Below are 13,564 nucleotides of genomic sequence, written 5' to 3'. Positions count from 1 at the left end.
GTGTGTGTGTGTGTGTGTGTGTGTGTGTGTGTGTGTGTGTACATTTATTATAAGCATGTCACCATGGCGATGGGGCATTCACCTCAATGGCTATGCATGATGCAAGCCTGAAACCAGCATGTGGAGTTAGGGCATAAGATGCTGTTGATCCACAGTATGATGCTGCCTCCCTGGTCAACCCAGCTGTCAACTCTGGTGACCAAAGGGGAAGTGTGTGGCTGGGGAGATGAGCTCATGGTCAGGGAAGAGGCATCTGAAAGACAAAGAGAAATGTGCAACATTTGTAAGTAACTAATTTCCCCCTTTTTTGTTTTGTTTTTTTTGCAGTTTCATTGGTTGTAATCTTACTCTTCCTAACTCTGGCACTTTGTAAATAACCACACTCTATTGGTTGCTGTTTTGTTCATTGTAACTCCAGGCTGAACCTGGAACAACACCCAGCCAATTACTGTTATACCGCAGTTAAGAAATTAAGATAAAATAGTACTTTACCAGTAAAAGTTAAAACAGGTAAGTTAGCTCCATGGTGTAAGAGTGACTCAAGTACTGGAGGAGCCAACAAGGGTAGGAGAGCAGAGGCATAGCCGGCCTTAAACATAGGCCAACTAGGCGGCCGCCTAGGGCACCACTCTAGCAGGGGAACTTTTCCAGTAATCTGGATGGTGTGGGTATGCCAGGTTTAGGGCACTAGGTGATGTGGGGGGTGCCGGGGAGCACTTTTGCCTAGGGCACCAGTTGACCAAAGGCTGGTTTTGGGCAGAGGTTGACTCCAGTTCATCCATCCTGGTGAAAAGAGGCAGTTTAGCCCACTGCATAGCCAGTGCATATTGGAGAGAGAGGTGTGCAGCATGCTGAGTGTGATTCAGAGACATGCTTAGGCTCTGCCAAGCCACATTCACATGGTAGCCTTTACATCTTATGCAAGAGTGTGCATGGGCACAAGAAAGGGACAGCAAACCCAAACAATCTGTGACGTCAGCATCCTGGAATGGGATTAGGCAGAGAACCGTAGGCAGAAAACAGTAAACTCAGTCATGGCTGACTGGTTTATGGCTGTGTGATGATAATCTCTCATCCTGGTGATAGAAAATTATTGGGCATAGTCACTGGGGCAGTGCCGGGTGGTCAACAGCTACCAAGGAGATAGGGAAAAAAAACATTAAAACAGTAACTGTCTATTAAGTAGTAATTCTAGTCATTGAAATTGCTGGTAAAAATTGAGCAGAACTTTGCCTAAAATGTGATCCTTTCTGAGTTCTGGCTGAATCCTCAAATTGTCTTTCTGTCTGGTGCTATATTCAGTGCAAATATAGAAATAAACACAACAACATTGCTTAATAAAGCTGCTGAAGGGAGAATATCTCATAATGTTGTCTGCTTTTATCAGTTTAAAGTCCCTAGTTTAATCCCATGGAGGCTGTACTAGTCAAAGCTCAATAAAAGTTTTTCTCAGCACAGGACCTAAAAGAGTCATGTTATTTTTTATTTCATTGTCTACCTCATAAGAATACTATATCTCATACTGTAATATTTCTCTTCCTACATTATTATAACGATATGTTTCAGTAAGCAATATGTGCAGTTTAATTAAAGTCTAATGGCAATGAACATGTCATGAAGCAGTGACTTATTTTCTGTAATTCTTTTAGGGAGGGCATGTGATGACTCCTCTTCCTGGCGCAACACCTCTAAAACCAGGGTCTGCTGTAAGTTACTTCTTTATTTTATATAATTGTTTACTGGTTGTAATGACACTGATTCATAAACCAGTGCCGTTTTTTTTAATTTGAATGGCAATCCAGGTGAATTAATTGGAAGAAGGGGTCTTGTGTTTCTTGACAGTCAGTCAGCTTGGAATAATTGAGTGTTTGTCTCTTTCTATCAGTTGATAGAGCAAAAACACTGAGACGTTGAGGGCAAAAAAAAAAAGAAAAACACTGTGACAGATTCAGAAAGCCGTGTGCTTAACCACAATGTACAGTTGCACAGAAGCACAAGTTAAACTTACTAACTAGTAGTTATTCACAAAAGAAAATGACACAAAACATAGATTAGCTGTCTAATTATATTGAAAAGAATATTGTTTCTATGTGAGATTTAACAAGCATCTGTCTCTTTCAAATGGATTCTGTATGTTTTTTCCAACTGCAATTACATGTCAGACTGACATAGATAATTTTGCATTATGCCCAAGACTTGTTTGAATGTGACAGTAATGCAGTTTTTTTAGCAGACAGAATTTTTGTTCCAAACATGTGTGCTAGTACATCTGGGGGATGGCACCATGGGAGCAGGAAATATTGTTTGCTTCAAGGAAAGAATTGAAATATGATTTCATCTTTCCTGGTAACAAGAAATGAACATGGACACTGCAGGCTAGCATGACTAGTCATCGCTGATTTGTCTTACAATGTAATGATTTGTAAATACATCATAAGATAGGCTGGATTTATGCTACTATATTATGCAATGCATTATTCCTTTTAGTTGAGATTGCAGCATCTGGTCTCCTATTTATATATAACAGCTATGTGTTTAAAAGTTTACATGAAAATTTCTTATAGATATTAAAACTTGACATATCATTTGCAAATATCACTTGTGTCTTAGTCTCATTGTCGATGATTTTCAAGAAATTTCTAACATTAGCCACTTATTGCATACCAGAAGTATTGGAACTGTAGGCTTACTTGTATAAAATGCAAGTAACTGTACTGCAGATTGCTGCTGTGTATAACTGTAGCTAGGATCAGAATTCAAAAGTCTGTGCATTTTATTTCATTCTTAGAAGTCCTTACCCAAGCTTTCGCCATGGTCCTCAGCAGTGCAGGTTACTTAGGGGAGCATAGTACTTCAGACTGCTTAATTAAATATTCACAAAGGCTCGATTTAGAGCCCACATTCTAAAATGAAGTCTGTGAATTAGTTAAGCAAGGAAGCTTAGTGTAACACAATGCTCAGCCACTCCACATTGCATTTGAATCCATTCATTTTCTTCATTTCCTCCTTTTAAAGTTTGAAAATTAGGAAGATTTCAGTTCTGTTCAGTTGTGCTAGCACAGGTCTTCTGTTACAAATCTATTTCTGTTTAAAGCCCTTTGTAAAGAATGATGGTGAGGTGGTTGGGTTCAAAATGGAGTCAGTGACTGCACGAGGCACATAGGCATGTGATGGAGAAAAACAGTGGTTTGAAAGGGTCCAGTTAAGAACACCGAAAACTAATATTCAGAATGTTAGATTTTCCCTTACAGTTTAAAAGAGACACATTGAATATTTTAGATTAATTTTATTGAGTATTTTAGACGTAATTACATATGTGGAAGAAGTATTTTAGCATCCATGCAGTGTTTAACGCAGCCTGTCTGTTTTATTTATTTATTTTATTTTTTTATCATTTCGCATTCATATTTTCCCACTAGCTGACACCAGTATGCTATTTCTGTCCAAAATAATGAGGGATCCAGCAAATAACTGTAGTCGATAGCATCATAGCCATTCTCTTTTTACTAGGAACCTGTCTCACACAGGGTGAGACAGACATGGTCTCCTGGCTGATGTACACTTAGTACAAGTCAGAGTGGATGCAAGTATGAAAGGTAAATTTGAGACATCTAAACATGATCATTATTACAGATATTGGTTTGGCTACCAGATTGTAAAAGTAATAGGACGCACACTGAACTGCAGACTAATTTGTTTCATCCTGTTATCAGGAATGCAGCACTATTTCTGTGAAAAAGTATTTATGTAGTTTCAGTATTGCAATCCCTGTGGCCTCATAATAACACATTTGTAATAAATATTCCTATTTCATACCTTATTTAGTTAGAGCTAGAGACATATGTGCTGTAGCTTTCTACTTTTTTTTTTATAAAGCCATTCATTCACTCCTTCAGGGGTGACTGTATTCTGCTGGAGCATTTATTCTGTTGTTGTCCTTTTGAGATGCTAACTGCTTCCAGAGCACAGTGCCATCTCCGTATTTTACAGGTGATAACTATCCCTGTGTTTCAGTGGCCTTTTCACCTTCTTTGTTTTACCAAATGGTTGATTGAATATCGTCAAGTACAATTGCGTCACCATATTTTACTGAATAGATATTGTTTGTTCCTTTTATATCCTTGGTCAGTTGTTTGCTTTTGTTGAGCTGGCAAATGAGTTAAACATAACAGAATACTCCTTTATAAGCATGACAGAGTATATGGAGTAATATGGCATTTGATGTGGAGTACAAATCCATTATAATGGAGTCAGTGCAGTTAAGTAATACAGGCAGCAATTAATAAAAGAAAAGCATTGATAAGAACATTTGACATTGATAAGATTGTTTATTTGTGTTAATAAACATATCACGTACCATTAATCTGTGCATGGGCTTTGAATGTAGCATGCTGCATATGATTAAGATGAGACAGATTTAGCCTCGTAAAACTAAAATTAAATAAAAACCTTTAATTAAATAAAAAAACTTTGAGAAATAGGTAATGCATTGACATGTTGAAAAGGTAGCATTGCTGAGTTAATATAGCTGAATGAGGTTAGAATTCCACTAACCAGAGTAATGTTGGCACATGAAAAAGGAAAAATTAGGCAGAAGAAAAAGGGGGGGGGGGGGTGTAGGTAGAAAAGTTAAATGGGTTATAAAAAGAGAGGTGATAAAAGATATCCAGAGAAAGAATACGTATAAATGTGTTGAGACTTCAAGATGCAAATGTGGGTAGGGTATAAGATGTTCTTCGTGTTTTACTGTTGCAGTCATCACAATTGGGTTATCCTACCAGAGGTCCTCAGTCAGCCTGAATACCAGAGGCGTAGTATTTCTGCGTCGGTTGCTGTCGCTTCAAGACTGACATCAGAATGTCAGAGGTATAAAAACAGGCAGCCAACGGCATTACATCAGTCTTTCTTGCCGAGGAGCTCGAAGCAGAAGCAGTTCACACAAGTACCAGTCAGTCGCTACCTGAGTTTTCATTCCAATATTGAGTCATCCTGAAGTGTTCAAAAGCTAAGTTCCCCATTGGGGATCCTTTTATCTTGCTCTAACCGATGTCAGAAGAAGTTAATAATTGTCTCGCCTGTGGAAAGCAAATGCCACACCGAGATTTCCATTATTACTGCGTCAACTGTTTAGGCCCAGACCATGACGTACCTCGCTGTCGGTTTTGTGCCTTGTTCAGTGCCCAAACTATTCGTCGTCGGGCCCTTATTGTAGCTAAATACTTTTGTTCTCGATCTCCATATTCTGAAATGGCCTTGGTAAGCCATCCAACTACCGATCTTCCGAAAAAATGTAAGGATAAAGACAGAGACAGATCACACAGGTCCAAAACTTCCGACAACGCTTCCATTAAGCTAGTCGCCAGTTTGCCGATATTCATTGAGGTGCTTTCGCAGCCCCTGATGCCCACTTCGATGGATTCACAGGCCGCTACCGAGACCTGTTCGGAGTCTGGTATGCCGCAAGACTCTTCTTTGACTACGGAACCTGCAGATGTCTTTACCTTGGATGGGTCTGGAGCTGCTGTGCAGGCACCGGCTTCTGAGGAAGTTCTTCTCACTACCGATATTCCACTTAAACCGACAACTTCTTTCACGTCTTCAGTTCTTTTTAAAATTACCAAGTTTCTAAGGCCAAGAGTACGAGCCACCCCTAAAAAAACGACAACCCAAACTCAAACGACCACTTCCTTGCCACAATCACAGATGCTTAAAATGTCGGAAGACCTGATCATGCTGATTAGGGGAAGCCTGCCTTCCCCTGCTAAAAGAAAAAGAGACTTGTCCCCAGCAGCTTTATCTGGCCAGGAGTCTAATGACTCTGAGGTTTCTGAATATGAATACATGCCTTTATCTGCCAATGAGGATTCAGATGCAGAGGAATCCATCCGTTCTGCCTCCCCTCCAGAGGACTTTTCTTTTGGTGAAACCTTACATACTTTGAGAGAGCATTTCCATTGGGAATGCCAGGATTATCCTCAGTCCAAAAAGAGACTATGGGAATTTTTAGATTTACCACAGCACAGACCCTTAGCTATCCCTCCTGTTCTGGATGTTGTGGATGATGTCTTTATGGAATCCAGCCTAACTCCTGATACTTTACCCCCTGCTCCAAGGAAACCAGATAGGTACTACAGGGTCCATGACTCTTACAAATTTCTCTTCAAAAATCCTACTGCTGACCCAGAGGTCATCTCCCAAGGACCTAAAGGAGCAAAAGCAACTACAGCTGGTGGTGCTGCGGTAGTGTTGTCGCCTCATAGCAAGACGTTGTCCCGTTCGATTCTCAGCTGGAGCATCTTCTGTGTGGAGGCATACGTGAATGGGCCGTGCCTTCGCTGAAGGTTGTGCGCGTCAGGGCTGGTAACCCGGTACATAAAAATCCACTACCATTCATTAGCCGACCGGAGTTCCGCTATGGCGACCCCTAACCGGGAAAAGCCAAATGACACAAACAAACAGCTAAGAATCCCACCCCCTCAGACAGGGATTCCCTAGCTTTAGACAGAAGGGGTAAAAAAGTATACACCTCTGCAACTCTCGCCATTAGAGCATTGAATTGTTAGTTCCACATGCTGAAATACCAGCAACATACTATGGAACTTATTAAGCAAAAAATATCTTCCTTTCCTGACTGTGCAGAAAATAAAGAATTGCAGGAGCTTATGCATTCTGTAAGCCAAGTCAGCAAGCATACCCTGCAATGTGGGTTTGATGCCCTAGAGGCATCTTGCAGGGCAGCAGTCACAGGTTCTGTACTTAGAAGGCATGTCTGGCTTAAGGAGCAGACGTTGCCAGACCATGTCAAATCAAAATTATTGGACGCTTCTTTGCAAAAGGACAGTCTGTTTGGCACCAAAGCAGAAGAGGTTTTAAAAAAGATGGAAGAAAAGGCTAAGTCTATGCAGACAGTCAAAGATGTTTTGCAAGTGCAGTCTCCAAGATTCAGTAGACATTGCCCCTCAAAACATTGGTCCTTTCCAGCCCCCTCAAGGCCAACTCAAACTAGACCCAGGGGAAACAAACCCCCCCCCCCCCAGATTACAGTTTCAGGGTATGCAGAGATCTAAGCAATCGAGTACCTCCACTTTTAAAGCAGGGAGTGCTAAGCCACCCCCTTAGGGAAAGAATTTACAATGACTTCTCAACTCCACTACTCACCTCTGCCCAATTGCTCATGCCTGTAGGAGGAAAACTTGCCCACCATGCAAAAAACTGGACTTCCATCACCAACGATCGATGGGTACTCAACATAGTATCCCAGGGGTACAAATTTTATTTCCACACGCTACCAACCCCAAAAGGGTTCTCAGACCTTCCTCCAAACCAGTGGGCAGAGGCACAAAACCTAGTTCAGGCCCTGCTCTCCATAAGGGCAATTCAGCCTGTTCCTGTAGAACAGATAGGCCAAGGTTTTTATTCCAGACTTTTCCTGGTACCCACAAAAGTGGGCACATGGCACCTAATCTTAGATCTACCCATTCTAAACACCTTCTTGGTGGTACCAAAATTCAAAATGCCCACCCTACAGCAGCTTCTCCCTATGCTGTCCAAAGATGCCTGGTTAGCCACTCTAGACCTAAAGGAGGCCTATCTGCACATCCCAGTCAGGGACTCCTGCAGGAAATATCTGTGTTTCAGGGCAGGATCTATGCACCATCAGTTCTCTGCACTTCCCTTTGGCTTAACCACTGTTCACAGACTTTTCACAAAATGCCTGGCTCCAGCCATTGCCTACTGCAGACAGAGAAATATTCAAATTTAGCCTTACTTGGACGATTGCCTGATTCAGAAGGACAGTCAGGGAAAGCTGTTGTAGCACCTGACATTTGTAAAGGACCTTCTAACCTCCCTGGGGTACACTATCAACGAAAAGAAATCCAACTAGTCCCCAATCAAACATTTGTATTCCTGGGAGCAAGTTTGCACAGAGCAACCCAGATGGCATTTCTTACTCCAGACAACAAGCCTATCTGACAGGCTACTTCGCTCAAATGGCCACCAGAACCCAGCTATCCCCGAGGAAAATCCTGCAGGCTCTAGGGTTCATGGCCTCCTACATTCTACTAATTCCATATGCCAGACTGCACCACGCTGCCTAGACCCTAACCACAGATGCATCAAACTATGCCTGGGATGCACATCTGGACGGCAGGTGCATTCAGGGCAACTGGAGCCCAAATCAAATTCATCTGCACATCAACCAAAAAGATACTAGCTGTTTAGCATGCTCTGACAGCTTTCAGATCCCTACTCTCACCGGGGCCCCTGCTAATCAAAACCAACAACACCATAGTGATGTGGTACATCAACAAGCAGGGGGGATCCCACTCTTACCCACTATGCAGGCTAGCCATGACCCTGTGGAACACGGCCTCAGCCATGCATATTCACCTGCAAGCTGAATTCCTGCCAGGCAACCAAAACTCTCTGGCAGACAGCTTAAGCAGAAATCTCCTAGACCCACATGAGTGGCAATTAAACCACAACACCTTCAGTCTTGTGACCAAGAAATTGAGTACCTCAGAGGTAGACCTATTTGCCTCCCCCTACAACCACCAGCTCAGCAAATTCTGCACCAGGGTACCTCACAGCGAGGCCTGGAAAGTGGATGCCCTATCCTTCCAGTGGACAAACCTCTCAATCTGTGCATTTCCTGTTCTGCCTCTTCTTACAAAAGTATTACTCAAGATAAGGGAGGAAAGACCAAGACCAATCCTGATTGCCCCAGACTGGCCACGGCAACACTGCTACCCACTACTGTGCAGTCTGTCACCACTGCCCCCATGGCACCTACCCAGGATCCCAACTCTCCTGACTTAGCAGGAGGGACAGTTCTTGCATCCAGAATTGCAAACCCTGAACCTTGCAGCCTGGCTTATTCCTTGAATTCTCCTCCAGTAGCCAGCCTAAGCAAGCAAGTACTGGGTGTCATACATGAAGCCAGACGACCCAGTACAAGGAAATCCTATGCTGACAAGTGAAGTTCCTGGATTCACACTAAAGGAGCAGATACAGCACAGCCCTCCTTACCTCTTATCCTGGATTACCTAGCAGACCTACTCCACAGAGGCCTGTCCTTCTCTTCCATTAAGATCCATGCCTCTGCCATCTCTGCTCATTTCAGCAGGGAGCCACCTTTCTTCTCTCACCCTCTCATCAAGCAGTTCCTGAGAGGGGCTAACAACTTAAGGCCACCAAAAAGAGCCCCCACCCCTGCTTGGGACCTTAACTTTGTGTTGGAAAAGCCCACACTTCAACCCCTTTGAGCCTGCAGCATCAGCAGAGTTAAAATTTCTCTCTTGGAAAACAGCCTTGCTTCTGGCCATCACTTCAGCAGCTAGAAGAGTGTCTGAGCTACAAGCACTTATGGCTGTGGAACCCTTCATTATTTTTCATGCTGTGGAACCCTTCATTATTTTTCATGCTGACAGGGTTTCCTCAGGACCAACCCAACTTTCATGCCTAAAGTGGTGTCCAGTGTAGCTCTCAACCAATCTATCCATTTGCCCATCTTTTTTCCCTAATCCTCAAAATAAGGGGGAAAGAATCCTGCACTCTTTAGATGTGCACAGACAGCTGATATTCTACCTTGATAAGACTTAGCCTTTTAGGAAATCTAACCAGTTACTAGTCAGCTTTGCACCAGGGGCAGAGGGCAAGGCCATATCAAAACCTACCATCTCCAAATGGATAGCACACTGTATCCATTTCTGTTACAAACACCATGGGAAACCACTCCCTCAGGGGGTCAGAACGCATTCCACTAGGGCAACTTCAACCTCTACAGCCTTTCTCAGAGGAGTCCCTACCAGGGACATTCTTGAAGCTGCTACTTGGAGTTCTGTTCATACCTTCACCAAGCATTACCACCTGCCTATCTTTTCCGTATCCAGGGCGGGCTTTGCATTAGCAGTCCTGCAGGGCATACTAGCCAGCCCCAACTTTTCTTGACTGCCTCCACCCATTCTTCTGCTTTGGGAATCAACCCAAGTGTGATGACTGCAGCAGTGAAACACGAAGAACATAGTACAGTTGTGTACACTTACCATAAATGTAGATGTTCGAGTGTATTCACTGTTGCAGTCCTGGTTTCCCACCCTCCAGCCCCCTTGTCTCTCTCTTTCTCTCTCTCTCTTCCTCACTTCTTACTGGGCTGTTGGTATTTTTCTACCATAATTTAGCTCCCTATTTGGGGGCTCCTGACATTTGGGGCAAGAAAAACTGATGTTATGGCGTCGGCTGCCTGTTTTTATACCTCTGACGTCCTGACGTTAGTCTTAAAGTGACAACAACTGACGCAGAAATACTAAGCCTCTGGTATTCGGGCTGACTGAGGGCTACCCCTGGCAGGATAACCCAAGTGTGATGACTGCAACAGTGAATACACTCGAACATCTACATTTATGGTAAGTGTACACAACTGTACTTTCTGGTAATAAGAAACAAAAGAAAAAAGATCACCTAGTGCACCCACCTCGCACCAAGGACCCCTGTGTACATCCAACATTTGAGTCATAGGGCAAACAATTACAAAAACAAACTCTAGGATGCAAGTAGAAAGCTGACCCCAATATGAGAGTAGCCAGCAGTCTGTACTTCTATGCTTGTTCCAGCATCACAACGATCACTTAAGCTTTGAACATTCATTAAGAGTAAACAGCAGTCAAAAACTTCAAAAGTAGTTACATAGTTTTACAAAATAATACTTATCAAGTAGTTTTGGATACCAAAAAACTCAGTTGTATTCAGTTATGAAATCATTGCAGGTGAAAGAATTAAAAGTTAAATGCTTGAAGCTGAGTAGCTAGAGTTTTAAATACCAAATTATTACTGTGCTTAATGTAGTTAGCAACAAAGTGTTACTGATCTGCAAAAAAATAAATAGTGGCTAAAACAAACAAATGAACATCAGCAGAAAAACTTGCATTCTCTCATTTTTATAGGATTGCGTTAGGGCCAGAAAGAAAAAAATCCCCCATATGGATGACTTCACTCCAGGCATGCTCAACAGATCTGTCTGCCATTTCTTCCTTTTTAGGGGATGTGTATAGATTTTTACTGCTGGTAGAACTGTCCTCTAGTTGCTAAGTGGTATGTGTTCATCACAGGTAATAGAAGAAGCTGGCAGATGTGGGTTCCTATTATATAATCAAAGACACAATCCTTCGAATGCATCTTGATCAAACTTGAAAGCACGAAACAGCAAAATAGCAAAAAGGCATATAAGCGATTTCTTTGTCTGGGAAAGAAATTGCTTGGCCACCTCCGTTACTTTGCCGTTTTTGTCACTGTAGTGCGATCTTGGAATTGGTATATTTAATTAGGGGAGGTGGGGGAGGGCGAAGCCCCACACTTTATGTAATGTTATGAAGTTTTTATTTTAATTTATTTAGTTCCTGTGGAACAGTGTTTTTTTTTTCCCTGGGGAAAAAATCATTGTTCCGAGTGTTTGGGATTGTAACCTTTTGCTTACATGAGGTCGATAAATCAGTGTTTGCTTTTTTAAGTGTTCGCTGATTTAATATAGACCCAGCAGATGTTTAGTGCCCCACACACTGGAGCATACAAGGACATGCATACTCATTGAGGTTCATTGCACACTCACCTTCTTGAGCACATATAGCTATTCTGTCCATTCAAATTAATTTCTTCTTGCATCAAAAAAATCCCTCTCCCAGCTTTTATATGATTCTGCTTCCAAGCTGTCACCTTTTGTGAAAGCACAAATGGGTTAAAAAATGGCTCAGTGGGTAGTAATGATGGAGTGCAGTAGTAAAGGTAAGAACCCTTCCCCCAAAAATAAGTTTTTTTTTCCTGTGGAGAAAACTGTAGCCTGCAGTAGTTTTTTTTTTTTTTTTTTTTTACATATGCTTTTGTTTTTGTGAATGTATATATCATTAATAAGCTTTAGCCTGAACTGCTTGTCTTAAAAAAAAAATGAATGAATAAAAAAGCTATCACTTCATTGTGTTACAGCAAACAGTAAAACTGCCGTGAATGAGAATGAGATATAATGCATAGTTTTATTTTTAGCAGTGCCTTTTAATATGAGCTTGCCAGTTTATCCTGTAAACCTTGACTGCCTTATGATCTTAGCAGACATAACTGTAAGGACTAGGGTTACCACCTGTCCCACAGTCCCTCTGTGGGCAGTTGTGTCCTGACCAAAAATATTAAAAATGGTAAATGTCCTGCGATTGTAGGACATAATTATGTCCCATATTGTATGTAATAGTTGCATAAAATAGTTATTTCTATATCTAAAATACCTAAATGTTACAAGAAACAGAATAAGCAACTGAACTGCTAGAAGAATAAGCTTTTATTTAGGCAAAAAAGTAATGTTCTATCCTTTGTACTGACCGTGGGTATGTGTCGGCCTGTAAAATCTGATGTGTGTCCCAAAAATGTCCCACTTTGGCCATTTGAAAAGGTGGCAGTCCTAGTAAGGACTGATGTACATGACACCAGTGTTATTCTGACAGTATTTTGAAAATTAAAAGTTTCAGCATCATGGTGATACCCTGTGACAGTTTTAAAATATATATATTTTTTCTGGAGAGAGATTGACTCTGAAGGCAGAGTTATTTGAAAGTGATATCTCTGCATATGTATCAGTAATAGGCCTCAGCCTAAACTGCTTAAAAAAAAATAAAGCAAAGTAGTTTTTTTTTTTTATCTTCTAACAAAGTTACTAGAAATGAGGTTAATTTATAGTGCATAATTTTATTTAAAGATAACAAAGGTCATTTTTTTAATCTTTTTTTTTTTATTTTGTGGTCCTCTCAGACCTGATCCTACAGACCGAGGTCCAGTGCACCACATCCATGCCGGGTCTTTCAGTCATTTACCTACACCCTGGGCTGCTGTGATATTGTTGGGAATCAGTTATGGATCCTAAGGGTGTCTGTCTGTGCTTCCATCCGGGGGGAGGTTCTTTTATGTATCCCCTATCCACTCCCTTTCCGTGCCCCCCACTCTTGTCGACTATGTCTAATGCCAGCTCCCCTCTTTGGACCACACCTCCTCTTAGTGACTATCACTGACGAGCACTCTCCCACCCAGGATGGTCAAGCCAGCCTTCCGTGGCACTTCATCAGTTGCTCGAGCTGCTAATCGAACCCAAATTACCTGAGCCGTAGTCAGAACTTTATATCCCTCTATACCATTGAAGTAGCTAGATAGCAATGATTCTTAATATATATGAAGCAAACATAATGTCCTTTAAACCTAGATCCCTGTGGTGCTAACCAGGGTGCAGTTCTGGGAAGAAAGGCAAAGTTCAGAGATCAGTGGGCAGACAAAAGGATAGATAGGGAGAAAGCAATGAATAACCTGGTTTCTGAAGGGACGATAAGACACAGGGACCACATGGACTGCCTCCCTGTATCCCCAAAAATGTGGTCAGTGTGTGGTTGGATTCCTTGGCAGATATGTTTGAATGATATTTGGTTATGATACCAAATTATTTTCTGAACACATTTTCCCAAATAAGCTAATCCCCCTAACATCATGCAGTTTCAGAGGCGATTATAATAAGTAGGGAAGCTTGACATCCCCCACC

General features: G+C 41.9%; 1 protein-coding gene across 2 annotated transcripts in view; it reads left to right on the top strand.

Annotated features, from left to right (window-relative positions):
- The window catches only part of ACSS2 (acyl-CoA synthetase short chain family member 2), an 822,457-nt gene that overhangs the window by 557,122 nt on the left and 251,771 nt on the right, over positions 1-13,564 (top strand). For both annotated transcript variants that reach the window (XM_044090187.1, XR_006367143.1), the window contains exon 12: positions 1,650-1,706. In XM_044090187.1, coding sequence (XP_043946122.1) covers positions 1,650-1,706 — 57 coding nt within the window. The remainder of the gene's footprint in view (positions 1-1,649; positions 1,707-13,564) is intronic.

Source organism: Protopterus annectens, chromosome 12.part0, assembly GCF_019279795.1.
Source record: "Protopterus annectens isolate FY-2018-M chromosome 12.part0, PAN1.0, whole genome shotgun sequence".
NCBI classification, from domain to species: Eukaryota; Metazoa; Chordata; order Ceratodontiformes; family Protopteridae; genus Protopterus; species Protopterus annectens.
Note: the sequence above shows the minus strand (reverse complement) of the source record. Positions and strands in the feature narration are given on the sequence as shown.